Source organism: Neofelis nebulosa, chromosome 14 (assembly GCF_028018385.1).
Source record: "Neofelis nebulosa isolate mNeoNeb1 chromosome 14, mNeoNeb1.pri, whole genome shotgun sequence".
Lineage (NCBI taxonomy): Eukaryota > Metazoa > Chordata > Mammalia > Carnivora > Felidae > Neofelis > Neofelis nebulosa.
In genome coordinates this window covers 12,799,292-12,825,000 of record NC_080795.1, presented here as the reverse complement: position 1 = coordinate 12,825,000, position 25,709 = coordinate 12,799,292, and the positions used below count along the sequence as shown (strand labels likewise).

The 25,709-nt window shown below is 42.0% G+C and overlaps 1 protein-coding gene across 11 annotated transcripts in view; it reads left to right on the top strand.

The window, feature by feature from the left end:
* The window catches only part of ASPH (aspartate beta-hydroxylase), a 226,948-nt gene that overhangs the window by 61,462 nt on the left and 139,777 nt on the right, over nt 1–25,709 (top strand). For 5 of the 11 annotated variants that reach the window (XM_058699666.1, XM_058699673.1, XM_058699664.1 and 2 more), the window contains 6 exons: nt 12,191–12,283; nt 15,335–15,409; nt 19,580–19,705; nt 23,646–23,678; nt 24,690–24,746; nt 25,225–25,275. In XM_058699666.1, coding sequence (XP_058555649.1) covers nt 12,191–12,283; nt 15,335–15,409; nt 19,580–19,705; nt 23,646–23,678; nt 24,690–24,746; nt 25,225–25,275 — 435 coding nt within the window. Of the gene's footprint in view, nt 1–974; nt 2,501–12,190; nt 12,284–15,334; nt 15,410–19,579; nt 19,706–23,645; nt 23,679–24,689; nt 24,747–25,224; nt 25,276–25,709 lie in introns of those variants that run through there. The other 6 variants (XM_058699669.1, XM_058699672.1, XM_058699668.1 and 3 more) reach the window with 3 other exon arrangements.

The window sequence follows — 25,709 nt, the reverse complement described above, 5'->3', positions numbered from 1 at the left end:
GAATTTTGATGGGCAAAAACATCTCCACATCTTATTAAAGGAAATCTTTCATTTTCTTTGTTTCTGTTTACATGCTGTATAATACAGTAAGCACCTTGCTTCTCTTAAGATTTCCTAATGAGAGAGTGAGAAGCTAAAATTTCCTAATGAGAGAGAGAGAAGCAGCTCTGTTACACTTCATGTAAAACAGGGTGAAAGCAGGTTGGTTTTAGATGAAATTTGGAATTACCTGTATGTTCCATTTATTTGCTCTCTCGCCTATGAGCATGGATGGACAACATGTTGGCTTGAGCAGCTTTACATAGATTAACAAGAAAACATATTTAAAGGAATACTGATCTCATAATGTTGAATATAAGCAGGCGAAAAATTCTACTTGTCATTTTAAGCACTGTAAAGTGATGAACTTAAAATTTCATACTCATGAATATGGGGTTTTTTTTCTTAGCTAAGAAAATTAAATGGCATTTACTTTTTCCATTGGTGCATTATATTTTCAAGGCTCGTAAGCACAAATATTTTAAGGGCATCACTTTTTGTTAGAACTAAAAGTTTTAAAATTCTCTTCGTATGGATACTTGCACATTACGGACATTTTTTTTTTGTATGCTGCCGTGTTCCTTTAATTATGTCATTACAGTTGTGAAATGGGAGTTGCTAACCCTTTGTGCAAAGTACTGCCTTTATGGATGGACTCGATATTAATAATCTTGCATGTTAGTCTTGTCTTAAGTCATAACTTCCCACTGGAAAAATAGGATGGCAAGTTTCTGGCATTTTTTTGATAGTGGATACTTTGTAGAGGTTTGCATCTGTTTTTAGCCGATTGAAAACTAGAGGATTAAAGCACTTTCTGAATGAACATTTCATGTGTGTGGAGAGATAAAGAGCATACGTTTGCACTAAGTTACTGTTTTGTGAATTAAGAGATGCGTTCAATAAACTTTCTTTCCTTTGATTGGAAAACCTGAAAGTTAAAGAACTCACTAAGGAAGAGCCCAAGAAGGAAAAAGAGAAACCCGAGTCAAGGAAGGAGAGTAAGAGCGAAGAGAGAAAAAAGGGGAAGAAAGAAAAGGAGGATGACCGGAAGGCTAAGAAAATTACCGATGCAGATATATCCAGGAAAGAGTCTCCTAAGGGTAAAAAGCCCAGAGAGAAGGAGAATGTGGGCCTAGACAAAAGTGCTAAAGCCAAGGAAAGTAGGAAAACATCGACAAGTATAAAGGATACTTCTGGTAAAATGGCATCCAGAGACAAAGATGACGTGAAGGAAGGTAGGAGTTCTAGCAAACATGCACACTTGGCAAAGGGAAATAACCAGAAAAGGAAGAACTAAGAGCTGTAATGTCATCATCCCAGGAAATGGCAATCTCATCGTCACTTGCTGCTAAAGGGCCTGGAAAATTTAGTGTTGCACCGGTTGGGGAAGATGTGTCCCATCGCCGTTGAGTTTATTTGTTGGTGCTCAGTAAGGAAGTTGTTTGAAATTTAGAGACACTGTCTCATGCTTCTCAATTTAAAAGATGAAGCTTGTAAAAACCGTGTAATAAAAATGTGATGTAATAGCTTCTGTTTTTATTAATTTATTGATCATGTATCCAGATAAATGTATATAAAATGAATTGTAGTGAATTTATTAATCGACTGAGTACTTTCATGGGAGTTGAGTAAGAACGTTAAGATTTTGCATAGTACATACATGCCAAGTGGCCTTCAGTTATGACAGATGCTCAGGTAGGAGCATCTTTTCTCCCTTCCTTCTTTTCTCCCGTCATTCTTTGTCTTCTTTCCTCGTTTCCCTTCTGGCTTCCCTGTTTTCCTTTCTTCTTCACCTGCCCTTCTCCTTCTCCACTTCCTTTCTCCTTCCCAACCTCTCCACCCCTCCCCTCAGGCTCCTGTGGCAACCCCCGGAGTCCTCTTCCCAGGCGCCCACCCCCACCCACCCACCCCCTGTTTTCGGGGGGGGCTGCCCCCTCCTCAGGCTCTTCCTTGGATTCTCCTTTCCCTTCTCCTCCCCTTTCCCTCCTTTCAGGTCTGTCCTCCTCAGTCTTTTTTGGCTCTTTTCCTGCTTCCCTCATCCCTCCGTGCCTCCTCACTCCTCAACCTCTTCTCTTCCTGCCAGTCCTGCCCGCCTTCTTTTGTCACCCAGTCAATACTTAGTGCTTCCGGTGTGCCCCATACACTGCTCTAAGAACTCTGGATACACTTGTGAATAAAGGAAAGAACTTGATTTAGAAGACCAATTTTAGAGCGCTTTTATTTATGGTATCTTTACAGACCCAGAAGAGTTACGAAAAGACTACGTGTTTCAAATTAGGGTATACTTTCATTTTATATCACACGGTTTTATAGTTATTTTGGTGGAACACGGCATACATTTTCCATGTTTGATTGTATCATTGTTTACCGTTTGTAAGGCGCTGCAAATTTGAGATCTAACTAGAGGTCAGAACTTTGTTAATCAGAAAATATTTAATAAAATGAAATTTCAGTAAGAGTACATTTCTACAAATGGTTTGTGCTGTCCTGTGCGTGAAGTCTTAAATCTTTAATTGTAACCGCTGGTGAGATTCAGTTATGAATTAGAGAAGAGCAACCTGATTTGTTGTAACAGAATCAAAAGTGCTGCCACAAAGGTTTTATTTTTTTTTTTTAAATAATTCTTCAACTTTGTCTATGAAGAGCTGAAAACCAGAGAATTTGACCTAATGGAAGACGTTTCAAATAAAAAATGAATAAGCATCAGTGCAAGTGTTTCCAAAAATACTGTGCACCTTTTTCTTGTATACTTGGACCTTTCCTGCTTAAAATCAAGCACTTGGACATTTAGTTGACAGAAATTCCCACTGACAGAAGTACACAGCGAGGGGGAAATCCTAGAGAATACCTGCTCTAGCTAATCCAGTCCTATTATTTTCTTGTTCAAGGACTACGGCCCAAAGAAATTGTAGTGAGGGTTTCGTTGTTTTTATCGATTCCCGGAACGTTGTAAGCCACACAGGGCATTTTATGACTCATCTGGTTGGTGGATACAGGGGCTGGCTTCAGGTGAAATAGATCCCAAATATGGACCTATTATCAGATCTGTTGCTTCCTAGCTTTTGTCTCGAGTCTTAGCTCTGCTGATGCTTTTCCTGGACTTTGTTCTAATTTTTTTAATGTTGATTTATTTTTCAGAGAGATAGAAAGAGAGAGGTGGAGGGGCAGAGAGAGAGGGAGACACAGAGTCAGAACCAGGCTCTAGGCTCTGAACTGTCAGCACAGAGCCTGACGTGGGGTTCAGACTCACAAACTGAGAGATCATGACCTGAGCTGAAGTCGGACACTTAACCGACTGAACCATACAGGTGCCCCCCCGGACTTTATTCTATATAGAGTAGCTACAATTTGATGAAGAAGACAGCCCTCAGAAAGCTCCAGACACATCTTTCTAGTTGCGCAGTCCTAGTGCAGAGAGCAAGTTTTCTGAAATGGCTTGGGAGGAAAGTCCGGAAGAATTGCAGCCGGGCCTGGTTAGACCTGGTGACCGTTTGTGACCATTCCTGTAGTCGGGGATTAGTCCTCCCAGGCTGGCTCCTGTGCACAAAGCTGTGGCTGGGGGTTGGGTTGGGTCCTGCTGAAACCCTATGAAATGTTTCCCCCAGGATAGAGGGTGTCTGGGAGGAGAAGAGGGACGCTCCAAGTGCGCACTGAGCAGAACAAGAAGCAAAACAGATACTCATCACACACATAAAGGTTACACCATCTTAAAAACATATCTTGATGTTAGATCATGCTGCTAAGATAAATGGATTGATTTTCTAAATTTATGTCCCAAATTTTAAGTGTTAATTTTTCTACAGATTGGTGTTTTGGTTTTTTTTTCCCCCTTCCTTGGAGAAGGGCTGGTCATTACATTTGCATTTACTGAGAGCATTCTAGTAATTTCTACCTTGGGTTTTGAAGGACAAAAGTGATACAGGATAAAGTATATAAATGCTGAAGTCTAAGAACGTGAGTGGGGAAAAAAGTCTTAGAATAACCTAATCAACATGAGTGTGTTCACATTACCTGTTGCTCTTCAGTAAAGCGCTTAGAAATATCTTGCGTCTGGGGCGCCTGGGTGGCTCAGTCGGTTAAGCGTCTGACTTTGGCCCAGGTCATGATCTCACGGTTCATGAGTTCGAGCCTTTGCGGCAGTCTCTGTGCTGATGGCTCGGAGCCTGGAGCCTGCTTCGGATTTTGTGCCTCCCTCTCTCTCTCTGCCCCTCCCCAGCTCATGCTCACACTCTGTCTCTGTCAAAAGTAAATAAACTTAAAAAAAATTTTTTTAATAAAAAAAAAATATCTTCTGCTATAGCTTTCCTTTGCATATCAGCTCAAGAATTAAATGGAAATGTCTCTACTGAACGCATTTCAATATATTTCGAGAGCTTTTGTGAGCTGGGGATGGATTTATTTTCTTTACTCTTTTTTCTTTCCTTCCCTTTTGTTCAGCAAATAAAGGCTGCAACTGAATTTTCTGAAGCTGAGGTCACACTTCACCCAGCTGCATTGGCCCTCACCATTCACCTGAAACTTTCATGTGGGAGAAGCTTTTAATGGGCTTAAAACGGTGCTTGCACTCTCAGTTTTACTCATCTTAAAATTTGGTGTGTAGTTATTTCTATTTTCTGCTGCTTCATATTATCTAAGGGTAATTAAAACTAGAAAGGTTGTCCTTTTTAAAAAGCCGCCTAAACATAGGGACAAAAATTTCCTAATGCAAAGTACCTGGGAGCCAGAAGAACCCCTGAAGAGTGAAAATGAGATACTAAGAAAGTAAGTTTATTTTGTCATATCACAAACAAAATTTCTGTTTAAATTACACTATGAGATGATACTTCAAATTTCAAAAAATGACATTCCTGGCACATTTTTCCAAACGTCGTATGATAGTATTTCACGTGTGAGTGTCACAATCGCTATAAAGGTAAAGATGGCCAGTTTTAGAGAAATATTTGAGAGCCGATCAGTATTCCAAGGATCTTTTTTAGTCTTCAATACTCAGATTCCCTTTTTTGAAACACTTTATCATCATTGATTTTTTTTCTTCACATATTGTGACATCACAATAATGTCTGCCTCATTTGTTAAGGACTTTGTGAATTTTCATTTTTGCTAACATCATTTGTAACCAACTTTTTGAAATATGACTAGTTTTTTTTACAAGATTTTCAGCTTTACTTTGTGGGTGATTTGCATTGTGTATGTACTGTCTTCTCAACGTTGCACAGTCAGGGAGAGATTGATAAAGAAATTGGTATGAGCATGAATGATTGAATTAATCCAGGAGGATTAATTCTGTAAGTAACTGATTCGTAGAAAATATTTTACAGTGTTATGACCTCCTTAGTCATACAACTCCGTCCCTTCAGGGTCTCATAGTGATCATGTGAATAATAAGGACTCCCTATATACACTTCCACTAAAAGAACAGATAAAGGTCATACACAAGTATGATTTTCAGTTTTAACTGTTTTAACTGTAGAGTCATTTTCTGTGAAATGGGTCTGATGGCTTGGACTACATCTCCTGGCTTTGGTTCCTTTCTCCTCTGTCCTCCACTATTCCCCTCTCCTGGAATAATTCTCCATTGGTGACAATTCTCCAGATCGATAACTTGGATTGTTTCACTGTAAAATGCACCTTGGAAATACTGGGTTTCCTCATTTGTGAACTGAAGATAAAACCTTTCCTTCAGGTGGCTGTGAGAACTAGCTGGTATTGCATATGCATAAAGAGCTGGCACGTTGTGCATTTCATTTCCCCCAGGTTCTAGCTGAAGAGAAAGTTTTTGTTCTTAGGAAACTGAAGGGAGGGGTGTTGTGTAGCAGATCTGTAAGCGTTTTGCTCATGGAAATCTTGTTTGGGGTAATCTGAAAAAATACCCAGTGACAGCCTCCAGCCTCTTGTCCTCCCGCCTCTGTTTGCCTGAAGATAAAACCACGTGACCTAGATGTTATATTACCGGTTTGGACATCATTTTTACATAGAGAAACCAGTTGTCGCAAAAGCTTCAATCTTGTAAGCCCTGCACAGCATGACGTTACCTACTTTTCTTTGTTCTCATTTCATACCTCATTTGATTTCACTTTGTGAGTATTTATCACTCTGTGTTAGCATCCGTACCTCATAGAGTTCTGTCATTTACTTCTTCCTTGGCCTCAAGCATTACTTCTCTTGTTTCCCAAGAGGTTAGAGGAAGACATACAAAGCTTTTGTGTCCCTTGTGACAATGGTATAAATAGCCATGTGCTCTGTCATCTCTCTTTTGCATTTATTGATTCATTCAACAAATAATCTGAGTGCCTGCAGCATAGCAGGCTGTGCTAGGCACCAGGGATACAGGTGACGAGGGGACTGCCATCCCTGCGGTGAAACGTGAAATAAACAAGGGGCTGAGAAAGAAAATAGTGCAGCCGGAGCCAGCTGTCGCCACCACTTCCCGCTCTTCGCCTCGCCTAGAATGTGTTCCCGCCTCGGTGGCAGGCCACCTTCCACCTCTGCTGCAGGATCCAGCCGAGTCATCACGTCTACACTGACTTCTTCTGTGATCCTCCCAGGCGGTGGGACTGTGTGTCTTCCCTTTGCCATGCTCCTTACTTCACTTCATTCCTGGATTTTGCTTTCTACCAGCCTGATTTATGCCCAGTACCTAGCAGAGTAGTGGCTGAGAATAACAGGCATTCAATGTGTGTTTATTGGATGATGAGCATCTAAAACACAGATCATTTAAAAATATTTCAGATCTGTATATACTGGTGACTAATATTAAAACAAATTTTTAAAGAAAAACTTAGGCATTTCTGCAGTAATTGCAGTAGGCTTTAACCACCTTGGAAATTGCTGATGGCTGTGTTCATGTTGTGTGTGTGTGCGCAGGGAAGATGGTAAATACGCTTTCTTTTTTTTTTTTTTTTTTTTTTTTTTTTTTTTTGGTTTATTTATTTTTTGAGAGAGTGTAAAGGAGGGGCAGAGAGGGGGGGACACCCAAGCAGGCTCTCTGCTGATAGCACAGAACCCGATGCACGGCTTGACCCACAAACCGTGGGATCATAGACCTAAGCCGGAATCGAGAGTCAGATGCTTATCCGGCTGAGCCCCCCAGATACCCCAGTAAATTTACTTTTTTAGAAGAAATGAAGGGAGAAATTAATTTGTGGAAAAAAATGTATGTGTATTTGCTGGTTTTAAATTATCTCCTTTAATTCTTAAAACCCTTCTGAGGAGGTAGTTGTGTTCCCTTTACACACTTGGGGAAACCCAGTCCTGTCGGTGGGAATGTGCCCAGGATGGGATTCCAGGGGAAACAAGCGACAGCCCTCTTGATTCACAAACCCGAGCTCCTGGGGCCATCTCGGTTGCAGGTGTTAACGTGAGTCCACTCCGTTCCAGCCTTTGTGGAGACCCTTCAGTGGCCCTGAAACCCAGGCTCTTAGCAACCCTTTCAGCAGTTTTATTCTTTCGAGGTGTAGGTCATCCTGTCCCTGCAATCTTGTCTCTATCTTGAGTCGTGTGAAGATGCATTGAATCTGGAATGGCTCTTACTGTATATCATGGGGCAGCTCTTCTGGTTTCTGGCAGTGTCAGAATTTTGATGGGGCTGAGGTTGGGATGCCTGCTAAGATCTGTGTTTGCTGATTACAGAAGCCAGGAGCAACAGCAACAATTAGCACGGTCAATCAGTATGTGCATCTTTCTGGCTTGTTGATTTTCCGGAGTATTTCTCACGTTCCTGTACCTGTTAGGATTATTCCTGGGATATATTGATTTATATTATTAGCCTACTCGTGTTTAAAGAAGCAGCAGTTCTGAGCTCTTCCCCTTGAATAACGGCAGCTGGTGTAACTTGGGTCGGTGAGACCAAAATTTCCTTCAGTCTGTGCACTACTGAATCATACTCCAGAGATTGATAAATCAGTTTTTTATTTTTTTATTAAAAAAATTTTTTTTAATGTTTATCTTTATTTTTGAGACAGAGAGAGACAGAGCATGAGCGGGGGAGAGGCAGAGAGAGAGGGAGACACAGAATCAGAAGGCTCCAGGCTCTGAGCTGTTAGCACAGAGCCCGACACGGGGCTCGAACTCACGAACTGCGAGATCATGACCTCAGCCGAAGTCCGACGCTCAACCGACTGAGCCACCCAGGCACCCCGATAAACCAGTTTTTTAAAATGTCTTAGCTTTTATGGGCTAAGTGCCTGAAGTCCTATGAAGCACAACACTATTTGTGGTTCTTTCTTTCCCACATTTTGCCGAGGAAGTGGTTTGTGTAGAATTCTTCACGAAAAACGAATCCTTCGTTTTCAGTCAATGTGAATAGCTCCACGATCCGGTGGCCCCAGGGCCTTTCGGATTCGCACACCCTCACTCCTCTCTAGCTGCATGGGCCCCGTGGCTCTTCCCCACTGCCAGCATCTTGCACACACACCCCTCACCCCCAGCCGAGGAATTTGTACTCGCTGGTCCGGAGCCTCATCTGGAGTACTCTCCCCCAGTGGGAGTCACAGGGCCACGTCCCTGGCTGCCTTCAGGAATCTGTTCACATTTTATCAACGAGTCCTTTCCTCATCAGTTCGCTGGAGATAGCCTTCCTCCTCTCCCTGATGGCCTGTCACTCCCTGCCCCCTGCCTTCCCCCATCTAATATGTTCTAAATATTTCATGTTTCTTATTTTTTAAATCGTTCCCTCCCTGTAAGAGGTAGGGCTTTTCAGTTCTCATTTTCCGTAGAACAGTGCCTTGCATCAGTAGGTGCCAAATAATTGTTGAATGAATGAACGAATGCCATATGCAACTTAGTAAGTTTTAAACTGTTAGCGTATTTATGGGAAGAAAATACACATTTCCCATTGCTGTCAGGTGTACTGGGGTAGCAGGGAATGAAGTAAGCGAATGTTGGGCTAAGGTAACTGTGTCACATAATCAAATTTGCTATGAATGCTTGATTTAGAGCGCTCACGTCACCTTTTATAGCTTCCATTTTGAATGACAATTGTAGGAAAATTTTATGTTTATTAAATGCAGGCACTTTTTTATTTCCTAATTTTTCTGATGTGCCCGAAGAACTGAAAACGAGGTGTCTTTTAAGGGAAACAGTTGCTTTTTCAAATTGCGCAGGGGCTGGTGTGGTTACTTGCAGCTAGATAGTTACTCGCGGGTGCCACGGCCGTCCTGTCACTCTTGCCAGTGTGGGAATGGACGTGGGTTCTGGTTTGACTGTTAAGTGGAAGGAGAAGACTGCTGGAAGCTTCAGCTTCTAGGAAAGATTTCCTCAAGCCCCAGAGAGGCAGAGCAAGAGGTGGGTCTTTGCTTCTGGACACCCTGGGGTCCCAGAGAGAAGCTTGCCGCGGGGGAAGCCCCGACTGGCGGTGGGAGGGTGAAGCCAGCCAGCGCCCAGAGCAAGCCCGCTCACCCCCGCGCTCCTCCTGAGAGTACATAGTGAATTTCCTCCTCCCCCAAGCCAGTGTGAGTCGTGTTTTGTTGTCTGCAGCCCCAGGAGCGTCAACACGGATGACAGTCATTTCATAATGTAACTTTGAGTACTTATTTCAGTGCGATCTCCTTGCCATTTGTACCTCACAATAAATCCAATTTGAATACCTTTTCTTTGATTCTGAATTGACCGTATGTGTATTTTTTTCTTGTTTAATATTTTGTTTACTTTCTGCCTTAAAATCTTATATGAGACCTGAAATCTTATATGAGACCTGTATCTGCCACTCATTCGTGGACTAAAATGGATTTGGGTGGCAGTATAATTTCTGGAAACACCAAAATGAAAGCTTGTATGGCTAATTCTTCCATATGAGTTATCAAAGTAATAATTAGTCTAGAGTGTGTGCTGTTGTTGTTGTTTTTAGAAAGTTTTTTAGGAGTCTGGGGAAGGATATGTGTTAATTTGATCCTCAGCTTTTTTGAAGTTTACAATATTGTTTATTTTTGCACTGCTTTCACCTCTGGAAAAATAGCTGTGACCAGGTATCGGTAAATTTAGAACTCAACTGCCACTTGGGGCAGAAAAGGAAACTGCACAGTATTTTCTCTTGTTATGTGCTTTTGCTTTCTCCTGTGGTTTTACCATTTCAATTTTAGAGACAAATAACTCCAGTTGATGTAGAGAAAGCTGACAATGAGGAGAACCTCATGGCTAAATACTGGCAATGCTAGTAGTTTTCAAACACTTTTCACATCATAAGTTGTTTTTAAATGAAACTTCACAAAATCCAATAAGAATGGGGCTTTCAGGCAGTTTAAGTCTCTGTTGTTTGGTGGGGAAATATTTCCCTGCTTATCGAACCCATGGAGCACGATTTGAAACCCTGCTACCTAGAGGATCAGTGAAGAATGACCCGTGATTTCCCATCCAAAGTGAGATGCTCTTGAGGGCGAGATACTTACACTAGCACAACAGACTAACCTGGGACTGTCCCGAGCAAATTAGGCCCCTGGTTCTGCAGCAGTGGGTTCTAGAGCCCAGATAGGAATCTCCTTGCTGGTAGTAGTAGGAAATTGTTTCGGATCCCCTTTCCCACCTTTCGCTTGTCCAGTGTAGCTGAGGAGCCCTGGTCCCACAGAGGATGTCTGCAGTCATCGGTACCGGCAGAGCAGCCCCACTGTGGGGCGTGTTCAGCCCCTGAGCTGTTTACCAGGCACCTGTTACGTGCCACGTATGTTCTGAGGTGCTCAGGGTTCCAAGGTAAGTTACAGGATTCTGAAGGTTTACCCTGTTCATTCAGCAGAACTTAGCAATGAGTAATAGTTCCATACCTGTTCCATTTACTGTTGGGAGATGCAAGAATGGATTATTTAAAGGCGAAAGAGCACGGGAGTTTTCAGTCCTGAACTTGGAATTTGAAACGTGATGTTTTACTAACAAGGCCTTCATCTCTACCCGCCACGCCCCGAAGTGGAACGTTTGGGATCCGTGGTTACTTGTGTATTATCCCTTTGTTAGAAGTCCCTATATAGTTAGAAGTAGAACACAACTGTGTCCGTTGGTGTTTGTTGTAATAGCCTTAGGCTTTTCGTGTAAATAGTGTGGGACATAAGTACCTAAAACAAATATAAATGGTGAGGTAGAGTCCTGTGTATCTCTGTCTTGTTCTCTTTACGATTGGGGAGAAGAAGGTGGGAATCGTGTTTTTGTCCATGAGAGAAAAATAAAGACATAAAAAGGGAACAGTAAGGAAAAGTGTAATCAAAAAGCAAGTAAAGGACACTGAGAATTTAGCAGACTACAGTAGCGGATGTATATTAGATGTGGTATGAAGTGCTCAACGTTGGCAAAGTGCCTCTCGATTCTGTACTGACCTTTTCACTCTAGACTCACAACCCACTTCCTCCAGGAACAGTTGTTGGCACAAGAGTCTCACTGGGGGTCGTGAAGAGCCAGGATTTGGGAAGTGGAATCGACAGACTCTTGAACCCTGTTTAGCTTTCTAAAGGGTTGTATTCAGTTGAGGACTTATTTTAATGTTTCACGTGTAAAATATCAAAGAATTAATTTGGTCTGGTAGATTTTAGACTGGTGTTGACTTTGAAATCAGCTCTCATGTTAATTTACCCTGATGTTTTATTTTCCTTCAGACATTAAAAAACTTTGTTTTCATATCTTTTAGCTCCTTATAGCATAGTATGATTGTAAATGGTACCTTTAGAAGGTTGTAAATAGTTATGTCTGATTTGTTCTCATTTTTAACTATAGGTTTCAAGAAATTATACATAAATCAAAATATGGCATACAAACCAATAACAAAGTTCAAGTGTAGCTTAGTTGTCTTAACTGCTGGATTCAGAGCTCAAGCAGCAATTCATTAATCATTTCTGAACACAAGGAGCTTGAACTATTGAACTTCTTTTGGCAAGTTCAGACATGGCTGTTTAAGAGATTCGTGAACATTGAAGCAATGATTTTTTGTTTTATTGTTTTTAAATGAAAGGTTAACTTAGGTAAAGAGATGTTGAAGACCCATGCGAAGTTAAAGAGCATACTGTTTTCCTACTTGGGTTTTTAAGCATTTCTACATTTTCATGTAGTATGTAAAGTCTTGGAAACTGAGTTATTTGTACTATGGATGAAGTGTTTGAGAATATTGTTTTTCCTGGTTTAATATGTCAAACGAAAAAAAAAAAACAAACTTAAGTTAACTTTGTGACTAAAAATGCAGGCCTTAAAGAAAGATCTGCTTCAAAGCCAACAGTCCCACCGGAAGAAGCTGAGCCATACCCTTGGCTGGGGGAGCAGGTTTCCGAGGGTTCAGGTAAGCTCACCTCTACATCTGACCCGATGGGCCTCGGCCTGCCAGGTGTCCAGCGTGCAGTTTCCAGAATCGTTTTACCCATAATTTGTGTCACAGTGTTTATGGAATAATGAAGTACTTTTTCTTCTTCTCTTCTGAGATTTTGCAGTAAACTTAATGTTTTCTACTAAAATACTCAGGACAGTTTTAATTTTTGAGATCAAGAATCCAAGGCCCAGATGGGTGCTTTTTGCCTGAGATGGCACAGTTTAGAACATCCTGAACTAAATGCTACGTTTCTTGATTCCAGTTCCAGAACTTCTTACAATGAAAGTACCATTAGACGTGTAGTGTTACACGAGTTTTGCCGTTTGTCACATGGTCTAGTAGAAGAGGCCTATGGGCTCCCATTCTTTGTAATACGGGAGTCTCCTTTCTACATCAGAGACTTCCCAGACCTCCATACGATGGTGTGTGAGGCCTGGAGTTACATCCACATGAACTCACAGATTAATTTAAATACCTCCTTAAGTCACCCAAGCACCTATGACCCACAGAATGAAAACTCCTAATATCTGTGAATCAATTGGCAAATGAAATTTGAATCCATTACTAGCATTTCCTGTTTATGCGGTGATATTGATTACAAAGTACTATTTAATTTCTGCGCATTTTCTGTTTACCTAATAATTCTCCAAAATTTGGTTTCATTTCGCCACCTACTGGAAGTGTTCGGTATGACACTCCATGTTTACTGGCAACTGAAGTGCTGTGGCTGCTTTTATCACCGCGGATGAATAACGTGTGATTTTCTCTTCTCCCTTTTAAGATCAGTATGCTTCTCTGATTTTTTTTATTTGTTCAAATCATAATTCCAGGAGAATTTACTGCCTCCCTCCCATTTCTTTAGAAGTACTGCAATCCTACCCTAGCTCTGGAGCAAAAGTGCTAATTTAAATGTGTCTTTGGATTTAGCATCTCAAACATTACTTTGTACTCAATAAAGTTATACTTTACAAATCATGCTTCTTAAAGGTAATATCTACTCTGAAATGTTGTGCTATTTCTTTCTGCTTTCTCCTTTCCTTTAAAGTTTATTTATTTATTGGGAAAGGGAACGTGAGTGGGGAAGGGGCGTAGAGAGAGAGGGAGAGAAAATCCCAAGCAGGCTCTGCACTGTCAGCACAGAGCCCAATGTGGGGCTGGACCTCACGACCTGGGAGATCATGACCTGAGCCGAAACCAAGAGTCAGACGCTTGACCAACTGAGCCGCCCAGAGGCCCCTCCTTTTAAAATTTTTGTTAACGTTACTCTATATGGAGAGAGAGAGAGACTGTGTGTGTGTGTGTGTGTGTGTGTGTGTGTGTGTGTACACGCATGTATAAATATATATTATCTGACCACTTGTCCTAAATCCATCAGGTTTCAGCTCATAATCCTTTTTGACTTCTTGGCAGTGTTTGGTTTAGTTTAAATGTTGCCGTCTCAACCTTTCTCTTATCTAGGTTTTTGGCTTCTTTCTCTTCTCTGTCTACCTATTCTACAGATACAAGTACATGCTTCTCATTAAAACACAATAAAATAAACCCCCTCTCGATCTCTACAGTACTTTCTATCTGGCCTCCGGTCCGTGTTCTTGCCGTACTAGCCAGATTTTTGGAAAAAGAATCTGCAGTTGCTTTCTTTGCCTTATTTTCCACTCAGTTTTTAGTTCACTGTAATCTAGCTTCTGCCTCTACTAATCCTCCCAGAGGAAAGCAGGAGCCTCACGGAATCATGGAAAGATGAAACAGCCTGGTGCACTCACCAAGTTCAAAGCCAGTGCTGGTAGCTGGTGATTCTGGAAAGGCATGTGAGAGCTGAATTGCGGAGATCTTGTATTCTGTTCCAAGGAGTTAGATTTTCATCTGTTTGGGAAGAGGAAGCCACTAAAGGGTTAAGCGAAGGAACGGGTCACCATAGTCCACTTCTGTTACTAATATTATATTCTATGTGGATGCCGCTGTCAACAGTTATAAAACCGGGAATTGGTTAGGAAGCTGTCATGGGTACTGTGAGAGGCGAGGAGGGAAAAATAGAGATTGGCAGGCCCTTCTGTAATTCTATGCAAATGTGTATATAAATGCTTTGTGACATACAAACGTCTATAAAAGTAGGAGGTACTTCTTGTGCTTCAGGAATGGTTTACAAAACCAGTGTGATTAGCATAGTAGGTTGTTAAACTTTTTTCCTACCTGACGTTCAAATGAGCTTACCCTGTTTTTGTCATTGAGGATTAACTTGTCAGTATAACCGCTGTGGTTGGCATTATTTCACGTGACAGCATTCGGGATGCCACGTCTCGCCAACTTCAGTTTTCTGAACATGGATGTTTGTTACACAGAAAATTTATAATAGTGTCAGTGTCGTTATGGCTTCTTGTGTGTGACGTTGTAATAAACCTGATAATCCAGTATGTGCCGTGGTGTTGTCAGAACGTCGTTACTGATATTGTTCATTTTTGTAATTTCTGTCTGTTTGCCTCTGTGGATCTGACTGTCAGATGGGCTTCTCCAGAGCTGCAAGGATTATCAGTTACAACGTTGGGTCTTCTACTCAACTTTGGGGAGTGGTCAGCCAACCCTGCCCCTCTCCGCCCTCATACCAGCCTGGGGCCTCACTTGTCAGGGCAGACGGTGGCCGACCATGTACTTCAACACGTGGTGACCTCGTCTTCCACATTTTCATCTTTATTTCCCAGAACTTCCCCCACCCCCTTTCTGAAAGCTTTGCCCATCCCATTTTCTTCATTTTATCGTTACTGTGAATTTTGTTGGTTAGAAACTGAAGGAATTCTGCGTGGGGAGGTTTTTGTTTAACATTTATATCTGCTGCCAAAATAAAACCAATCTTACATATTTACCACGTTTGCCAACATGGAGAAAAAAGTGGTAAACTGACAGACACAGAAAGGTAGCATAGTTGATTAACCAAATATCTTCAACTGCATGTGTCTACATGGATGTCATGTTTCACGTTCTTCATTCACGTCTAGAGTTTTTCTACTGAGTTATGTTTTGTAATCATTTCAGGACCTCAGAATATTGACGATGAAGTACAAGAACAAATTCAGTCCCTTCACCATGAGGCAGTGTATACAGAACATGGTATGAATTAAAATCTGTTTTCTCATGAATTGCTTGCTGACATAATGGTTAATTCCATAGGTGACTTGGACTTTATTTTTAAATGTGAATAAGTGAGTGTTTTTTTTTTAATTATCAGAGGGCGAGTTGTTTTTAAATGTTTTATTTATTTTTGAGAGAGAGAGAGAGGGACACTGTGAGTGGGGGAGGGGCAGAGAGCGAGGGGGACACAGAATCTGAAGCAGGCTCCAGCTCTGGGTTGTTACCACAGAGCCCAGTGTGGGGCTCGAACTCCTGAACCCTGAGATCACGACCTGAGCAGAAGTCGGATGCTTAACTGACTGAGCCACCCACCCGCCCCAAGGGCAAGTATTTCTGAAAGAGCACTAGACTCACTTTATTTTACCTCGCCTTACTGTTAAGAAACGTACTGCATAAATTTTAGTAAGGAAATGGTAGGGATAAATGAGACTAAACAAGTCCAGACCAGTGAGACATCAAGAACAGATGGCAGGAACCGGGAGGAGGAAAGTGGAACAGAACCACGCAGGTGGTAATGGGCTATCTGGGTGCTGTCGTCAGCCTAACTCTGCTGCACGCTAAGGTGGTCGCCAAAGCAAAAGGAGAAACTTTTTAATTATATGCGTCATATTTCCAGAGAGGAAACGAACACGCCATCTACTTAGAGGATACCAAGCGGTATCCTAGCTCTTACATCTCAGACATTTCTTAGGTGCAGTCCTGTGCAGAGAATATTGATACTCTCGAAACCCATGTTTTAAGATTTTATGAGACCGCTTCTTGAAACATCCCTTGATAAAAGCAGAGGATAACCCCAAGATGTAACTCACGAAGGGGTTTCCAAGAGGGCAGAACACATCGTATCCCGATACGCCTAATGGTTTGGTGTGAGCTGAAGAGAGTCCTAAAGGAAAAAATTCTGTTTCTTGAAAACAAATGCGGTCCTCTATCATTGAAACTCTGCTTTAGCAGCTCTGCTAAACTGTCTTAGTCAGTCTTAGGTGTTTGGGGTTCCATGTAAAGCAGCCCATCCGGTTCCGTCTGTGCTCTGCTGGGGAGACCAGCTTTGGCTGAGTTGTGTAGGTTTTTGCCCCTTGGCTGTTTGAGGTCTAGGAGCCTGTGTCCTTTCATTAGGAGGTTCTCCTCGGCTCGGAGGGTTGCTTTACCTGAGCACGCACCTGCCTCTATCAGCACACACAAGCTTTCCCTTCCTATGTCTTTTTTTTTTTTTTTAATTTTAACCTAACCTAAGGATGATGCAGTCTAAATAAATAAGTGACTTCCGTCTGATGAGGTAAGTGCTGTAATGGTGAAATGTAAGTGGCTCTGTGCACCTTGCCTAGACTTTGGGGTTAGCAAAGGCTTCTTAGAAGAAGTGACATTCTGACTTAGTAGCTGGAGGATGGAGAGCGTAGGGCTTCGCCAGGCCGGTGTGTAGGGCTAAGCGATGGGCGTGGCATGTATGAAAGTCCAGAGGAAAAGAGGACCCCAGAGTAGTTCAGGGTGGCTGGCACACGGAGTTACATAGGTGGAGAGCGACTGAGAAAGGGTGTTTGCACTTGATTCAGAGAGTAAGTGAACATTGGTGGGTGTCATGCTTCTGTCTGCAGCGTGAGCACACGTGGAGGGAGTGTGCCGGGGTGGGGGGTGGGGGGGGATGAGATGGCAGGCTGCACTGGGGATCCAAGGGGCTCAAGATGGTCACTCAAACCAAATTTAGCCACAGCTGGGGAGAGAGAAGTGTGGGCAGACATAGTAGACATTTAGGCAGGTGGGTGTAGGAAGCCAGACAGAAGGGGAGCAGTCAAGTCTCCCATGCCCGGGTTTCTGGCCCCAAGCCTTCCTCTTGGACTTATTCTCTTCTTTATTTAGGAATTCACAGAGGCCATGGCCGTACATGTTTTTTGTGTTGTTTCTGAGCCTTTGTGTATAGCCCTGTCTCTCCTCTGAGCTCCCGGTTTATCATATCCATTTGCATGTTTTATGGGTGTCTCAGACTCAAAATGTACCTAAGACAGAATTCTCGGTTCCTTTACATTTCATAGTTCTCCCCTCACTCCCCCCCAGATTTCGCTTTTCTTCCACTCTTTTGTATTTTAGGTAATGGTCTCCCCTCCCCTTAGTAGCTTAAGCTAAAAACCGGGGTGTTTCCTTGTTTTCTGTCTCCTCTTCTCGCCTCCTGTGTAAGCCCCGGCAGGTCCTGCAGGCTTTGCCTCCAGCACGTATCTGGACTGCAATGTGTCAGCGTCACCGTCCCCTCCTGCGTGACTGCTGCGGTAGCATCCAGTTGGGGCTGTGTTTGGTGTGTGTGTGATGTGCCTTATGTGGCCTGGTCTTTTTCTCCCCTCAGTTGCTTTTCTTGAGCCCAGACGACCTTCCCTCCTTTCCTTGGCATCCCCAAGTCTATCCCTGCTTCGGAGCCTTGGTACTTACATCTTTTACTGGCGCGTGTGTGTTCCAGTCTTCACATCGTGTCCGACCAAACGTGGCCTCCCTGACCGCCTTCTTTGCAGTAGACTCTCTGTCCACAATATTCTGTATTTCACTGTTGTGTTTCAGATCCTGCAGCTGCCATTTACCAGCTGTGTGGCCGTAGCCAAGTTTCTCGTCCTTCAAAGTGGGATATTAGTACCTAACGGCTGCAGAGGGCAGTGCCTCAACTGTAGCCAGCCTTCAGGGAACTGTTTTCCTCATACCAGGCTGTCACTGTGTGCTGTTTACTGGGTTTCCCTACTGAAAATGGGGACTTTCCATTAAGCAGCGGTGACTGAGAGAGCTAAATCCTGCTCACATAAAAACCATGCAGTTGCACTGGGTGACATAAGAGTGAGGAAAAACCAATGTGCTCAGAAAGAATACGGAAAAAGGAATATGGTAAAGTCAGTGACAGGAATTGGAATGGGTGATTGGTGTGCAGCAGAAAATTGAAATGAGGAGAACAATGTAGCAGGCTGGGATGGAAATACAGAAAACACGTAGTGTGGACATACATGGGCCCACGTAGTTCAGTGACGCTTGAGAGCATCGCCGGGTCATACTGAAACTGAAGGAAGGAAGCCCTCCTTCCTGCAGTGTTTGAGGAGACCTCAGTGGCAGCAGAAATAGTAATATTATTACAATGATGATGGTAAAAATAATGACACAACAAGAACAATAGCACCTAAGTGCTTATTATGGGCTGGGCAGTTTTCTAAGTGCTTGAGTCCTCATGACGGTGTTATATGTAGGTATTCTTATTATTTCCTTTTCATAGAAGCAAACCCTGAGGCACAGAGTAGGTAAGGAACTTCTCCGGGGTCGCACAGCTGGTGTGGCAAAACTAAATCTGGACTCATCTATTCTGGACCTCACACTCCTAACCACTGTACTGCCCTGCCCAGCTAAGTCGCTTGAGTTGTTTGCCTAGAGCGTTATGTACAGGACGTTCTGTGCCTGAAGCCATGTCAAGTTACCATTGGGGGAATTTCTTACACCATACTGACAAGCTAAACCACATTGCAGCAGGATAATGTAGCATATCCAATATCTACACAAAAGAAGCAGAACAGTTCAGTATGTCGTAAAAGTCTCAGAAGAGAAAAACGGGCATTTCTGCATGACTTACAGGCTAAACATAGTAATCTTTAGATGCAAAGTATAATACAGGTGACCTAACGTGGATGACCTCGCATACGGTTTAGAGAGGTGTCTAGGTGTTCTTTGCAATAGAATATTTGTATGTAGTTAGTTAAGATTGTTACATGGAGTTTTATGCCATTTCTCAATGAGGGAGGTCACAGGGTGAGCTTTTCTCTAACCTAGTGATAAATGAAGAGGCAGCTATATTAATAATTGTGAATTCATTTATTCAGTCATTAAATATTTACTGAGCATTTCCCATGGCTGGGCATAGGCCCTGGATGCTGGGCATACATAGTAAATGAAATAGAGGAGGTTCTCTGTGCTTGGTGAGCTCATGTTCCAGTGAGAGAAAGGTCTGTCCCCCGCTCAGGTGGACGAGCACTTGACCGGAGTGAGGACAGAGCTTCAGAGTGGGCAACGGCATGTGCCGTGGACCAGACGGGGGCTAGGGAGTGCCCGGCAGCAGGAGGGGGCATGTGCCTGTGTCAGCTGCTGCCCGTGGACCCTCGTGGCGGACCCGTGACGCTTTGTTCATTATCATTGTTCAAGGAGACGATGTGCAGCAAGAAGAGGAGGGACCAGCCAGAAAACCACCGCTGGAAGATGATGATTTCCTTATAGGAAGTGACACACATGATAGATTTGAGCCTCTGGACACTGGAGCATTTCATGAAGGTAGAACACATGTCTCTGGTTTCAGAGTAAAACACGATAGGCAATTTTCATTATGATTATTGAAGTTTTCATGAGTATCTTTAGTTTTTTATTATGATTTTTTTTTAACATTTATTTATTATTGAGAGACAGAGACAGAGCATGAGTCGGGGAGGGACAGAGAGAGAGGGAGACACAGAATCCGAAGCAGGCTCCGGGCTCTGGGCTGTCAGCACAGAGCCTGATGTGGGTCTCAAACCACGGACTGAGAGATCATGACCTGAGCTAGAGTCGGACACTCAACCGACTGAGCCACCCAGGCACCCCTTCATGAATATCTTTAAAACAAATACTTAATTTTTTTTTTTTTAATTTTTTTTCAACGTTTTTTATTTATTTTTGGGACAGAGAGAGACAGAGCATGAACGGGGGAGGGGCAGAGAGAGAGGGAAACACAGAATCGGAAACAGGCTCCAGGCTCCGAGCCATCAGCCCGGAGCCTGACGCAGGGCTCGAACTCACGGACCGCGAGATCGTGACCTGGCTGAAGTCGGACGCTTAACCGACTGTGCCACCCAGGCGCCCCAACAAATACTTAATTTTGATCTGGTTTGTATATATACACATACATATACATATACATACACATACACATACACATATACATACAAGCACATATATATTTTAACGTTTATTTTTGAGAGCAGGGTAGGGGGAGCAGAGAGAGAGAAAGAGAGGAAGAATCTGAAGCAGGGTCCAGGCTCTGAGCTGTCAGCACAGAGCCCGACGCGGGGCTCAAACTCATGAACCGTGAGATATGACCTGAGCCAAAGTCGGACGCTTCACCGACGGGGCCATCCAGGCGCCCCTGTATGGTTTATTTTTAAGTTGAAGCTGAAAAGTTCAATGAAAACTAATCCTCCCCCCCCCAAAAAAAACAACTAATTTTTCCCCTAAAATAAATATATATCCCAACTTTGAGTCAAAGCACTTTTAAGGAAACTTCCAGGATATACAAATTCTTTATAGAAAGTAAGTGAAATACTTTAGCATGTTACTTTTACTGTATACTTCTTCCTGGAGTGTCGTGTATTAGAAGAAATTCAGAAAATTGATGAAATATTTTACTTGGCTGTCTATCACAGGCTCTTATTCTAACATAAACTCCATAATCACAGTTTATAGAACACAGTTCTTAGCCTCTAAACCAGGCATTGACAACCTTTCTTTGTAAACAGCTAGAGGATCAATACTTTAGCCTTTGCAGACCATGTAGGCTTTATTGCAACTATTCAGCCCTGCAGTCGTAGTGCAACGTAGCCCTGAACAGTATCTAAATGGGTAAGTATGGCTGTGTTCCAGCAAAACGTTATTTGCAAAGTCAGGAGTCAGGCTTGCTCTGAGCTACAGACCGTGATTTGGTGACATCTGTCCTGTATCAGTGTCTTAAGTTAAATGCTGGCTAAATACCAGTTGTGTAGTTCACCTTGGATCATTTGCAGAAGGCAGATTAGACTGTCGTCATTCACTGTTGCCCTATAGAGAGAAATCATTTCTGTGATGGTGAAAACGTTTCTTCATAGATTTTGTGCTCTGTTATGCCTTAATGTGACCCTACTGCAATTATTTGAAGCCTTGTTAAACAAGTACACGTGTTTTGTTCTCGCGGTATCTATTTTCTGTTCTTTTTTCTTAAAGTAGCCCTTTAAGACTTTAATGAGTTCATGAAAGATTTTTTTTAACATTTTTACTTTTTTTTTTTTTTAACTAAGCTCTATGCCCAATGTGGGGCTTGAACTCATGACCCTGACATGAAGAGTCACATGCTGTACCAACTGAGCCAGCTAGTGCCCCGAAAGATTTTAATCCATAAGTATTGTACTCTGATTGATTGATGTTGTTTTACTTAGCATATGCGAACATACAAATGATATAATGGCATGTATATAATTTTATACTTAAAAGGAATCCCCTGAAACATCATTTAAGATGCATGTTTCATTTCTGAAGAGTCAAACTGAAGAAAAAGGGCGACAGCACCCGCCCCCAGTCAACCATATAGCGCATCATGTCCTGCCATATAATAACCATCAGAGCCCGTGGTTGAGTTGCTTTAGGACCCAGGCAACGACACACGACCACAAGCCACAGAGGATCTGGATCAGAGGTGTCTGGCAGGGTTCAGGGATTAGCCAAGCCTAAATCGAGTCTTAACAGGTAGGCAGACTGTGAGAAACAAGTAATAAATGAAATCCATAGCAGCAATCAAGGTAGGAAGGTCTAGAACCATAGCCATAGAGCCGTGGATTCAAAGAGAGAATGCAAATATGGTCCACATAAGGTTGACTGATATGCCTACCCATGGTGTTCAATCTTAGATGCAATTCAGATCACCTAGAGAGCTTTTAAAAAGAATACTTGTGACACACTCTACACAGAGTGAATTGTAGTGTTTGGGGTATGGGGCCCCGAAAATGGATAATTGTAAAAGGTCGCCAGATCATATCAAAGTACAGCTGGGAGCGAGTGAAAGTGTGGCCAGGCTGTTTATTTTTTCACATCCTGCTCTGCTGGGTATGAACAAGCTCAGCCTTGCACACCTGGGCTCATAGCCAGTGGGAACCAGGTGGGGCCATAGCCCTTGTGCAGGCTGAAAATTGAGTGGAGGGATAGCCTGGTCACAATACAATTGGTAAATGGTTCCTAGGACTTTTTTAAAGCATAAAAGTAAAGTATATCTACTTTTCACAACATTCAATGTATTGGGAAACTACTTTAGAAGCAAGAAGTTCTTGATTTATGAATGAATGTATTTCCAGAAACTTAACATTCGTGCCTGTTGTCGAGGTTGGAAATACACTTTTCCGTAGAAGTAATGTTACCAGTGATGGTTTGGTTTCCATACCAACCTGCAAAGTTGTATATAACACAGAATTTTCTGTGAAAAAGGTACACTCAAAATGCTTTTGAGCTTGTATTTGAATTCAGCCGCACTGTATATCAAAAATAGGCATTTATAGACCAGCTTTAGAACTTTGGACCTTTAGTTGTCACGTCTGTTAAAATTTCTCTGGGAACAAACAGTGTTTCTAACTGCTGAGTAGGGATGCTGATAAAATGACTTCCACATTTCCCTGGTATCTGTTGCTCCCTCCTGTCTTTGGCCAAGATGACTCAGGAAGATTAACAGGTCCTCGGAATTTTGGTGTCTTAGATGCTGCTGCTTATATAACAGATTTCAGTTAAGACACTCAAATAATCTGAAACATAAGGAATTTGATACTTTGGAGGTTAGGAGTTATAGTTTGGGGGTAGAAAGAAATACTTGTAAAAAGTTTATAAATTGAGAAGACCTTACTTTCTGACTTCATCTTAATTTGGAACATAGATTCAGTGTGAACTTAAAAGTTGTTTATTAAAAGTCTTCAGAAATTAAAAATATTTATACCTTGTGTAGTTGTCGCATTAACAAGGGTCACAGGAGTAGTGAGGACCCTGTGTTGGTAGCACTTTGCTATTGGGGGTGTGCGGGTTCAGTTAGGAACACAGTTGCCCTTCAGCTCCCCGTCTTAGAAAGTCTCCTCCGTTCTTCCTTATGTTCCCATCGGTAGACAGTGTGCTTTTGCTCTAGAGAATAGGACACCGCAGTGGAATGTGAAGTAGACTAGGAATTCGCCCCTTTCCTGGGTCCAGCCTTGTCCCTGTGTTATTCTGTCTCCTCGTTAGTCCAGGTTATGGTGGTATTGAGTGGATTGAAGAGAAAATGTAGGCGTTTCTAAGTGTAGTTCTTGTGAAAGATAAAGTGTTTAGCAGACAGTTAATAGGTATTTTCGTGTTCTATTTTAATATTTACTTTCAAAATAAAATCAATGATAAGCATAGATTCAGAATATACATCTGCGGAATATATACGTACAGTTTTATGAAAGTAGCACTATTGATTTGATGTTCTTCTTTCCAGAAATTGAAGATAGTTACCATGTAGAAGAGACAGGTGAGATTTAAACTTAATACTGTTCTTTTTTTTTTTTTTATTAGAATGAGTCTTTTCCTGTAAAAGAACATCATGAGAGAGAGAATGTATTATCTATAATTATTTATTATTGTATTTTGTAATATATCATAAAATATGTGCAATATATATAGCTAATTGTTATATATAGCATATATGTATTGTATCATAATTTCATATATATGTTTCTTTGTGAATCTAGTTTTTGTGCTCTTGAAGTCTGTTTCCTGAAGATAAATTCCCAGTAGTGGGATTACTAGGTCAGAAGATACAATAGAAGTACATGTTTTGTAATCTTAAATTACAAAGTCCATGAAAGGTCAGAATTGTGGAATGTCACTGGTCACACGTGCCCAGAAGATATGGCCGTATTGGAGATGGGCATCTTTTGGTAAGCCTGTGTTGGCCAGTTTTTCTTCCAGTGTTGAAGTAGATCCCTCTTTATGTGCTCGAGGACCACGTCATATTGTTGGCTGTCACTTAGGACCTATATTGCTAAACAATATAAATCTGTAAATACTAGAATTATATTGCAGTCTGGGAGTACTCAGGTCTTAAGTTCAAGTGTAAGGGGCTAGGAAATGTTTGTATCCCTATTCAGGCACACTCTGCGGCAGGTGCTTGCTGAGTGGCTGGGAGGAAGGCTCACCTGTACTGCTAGGTCTGTGGTCTCTGTCTGTCTGTCTGTCTCTGCCTCATTAGTCTTTTGCTGAATACAGTTGATATGCATAATTTAAGTGAGAATATTAGCTTCGCCATTTTGGTTCGGTTAGAAACCCATTGATGATGGGTCCTGTCTTACTCAGCTTTCTATTAGGCATCTAGCAAAGGTAGTACCTGGGTGTTCCATGAGTGAATATAAATGGGAGCATCGTTATAATGTGATTTTATACTTCTGTCATTACTAGATACTGTGCTTTACCTATTTTGAATATCAAGTGTAATCCTTCTTTAGACATATTTGAAGTTTCCTCATCATTTCTTAATTTATAGCTTCACAGGTCTATAACCAGGATATGGAGGAGATGATGTACGAACAGGACAATCCAGGTTTGTGATACGTGTTTTTGTGTGAAGCACTGGCCAAGGCCATTTTCCCCCAGGCTTAATGATTCACTCTGATTCAACTCAGAGTGCTCTTTATAATACTCATAACCATTCTTGATTGCCCAGACATTTATGGAAATTTCTGAGCATAGTTTAATATTACCTGCACGAATGAGGAAACAAGGAGATGTGTGTTTCAAACCACCGTTGGGATTCTGCTCTTTGTAGACAGGACACTGGAAAGGATACTGGGACGTTAACGAGGCAGCGTGGTGTGGTAGAGCCGGACTGGTTCTGCTCCTTCCCATCTTTGTGATGAGGCAAATTATGGAACTTTATTCGGCTTAAACTTCATTGAATGATAATGAGAATACCTATCTTACACAGTTGTGAAGATGAGAATTAATCTGTAAATACCTTAGAATGGTGTCTGGTAATGTGTTCGGCATGTTTGGCAGAGGTGTGTGTTTTTTCCTTTTAGATCCCATGGAACCAGTAGCAGGCGGCGAGGAGAGAACATACCATGATGCAGGTATCAGACGAATATTTTCATTAACGGTAAACATCACTTCAGGCTTTACAGTTGCAGTGCCGTGGTAACACGGTGATTTTTCTTTCAAAGGTGTCAGAGGAGTAATTTTAACACCTAATACAAGTCTTTTTGCTTTGTAATGAGATTAGATGATTAAAAATATATCAGGCTTTCATATTTTGCCTCACCCACACTGGCACCGCAAAATAGGATGTTAATCATTAATGCTCCTTTTTGCGTATTGTGCTTTCTGCCGGTTTGACGGATTTTTATGAAAATAATGTAGTTGTCATTTTGTCTCGTTTTTGGGCAGAGGCACTGATCACTGACTGCAGACATTAATATTGCAAGGAATAGAATTCTGTGTTTGAGATTAAGTTGTGTTTTTTAGCTAAGCAATGACACTGAATGACTCATTTAATACTTACTTTGGT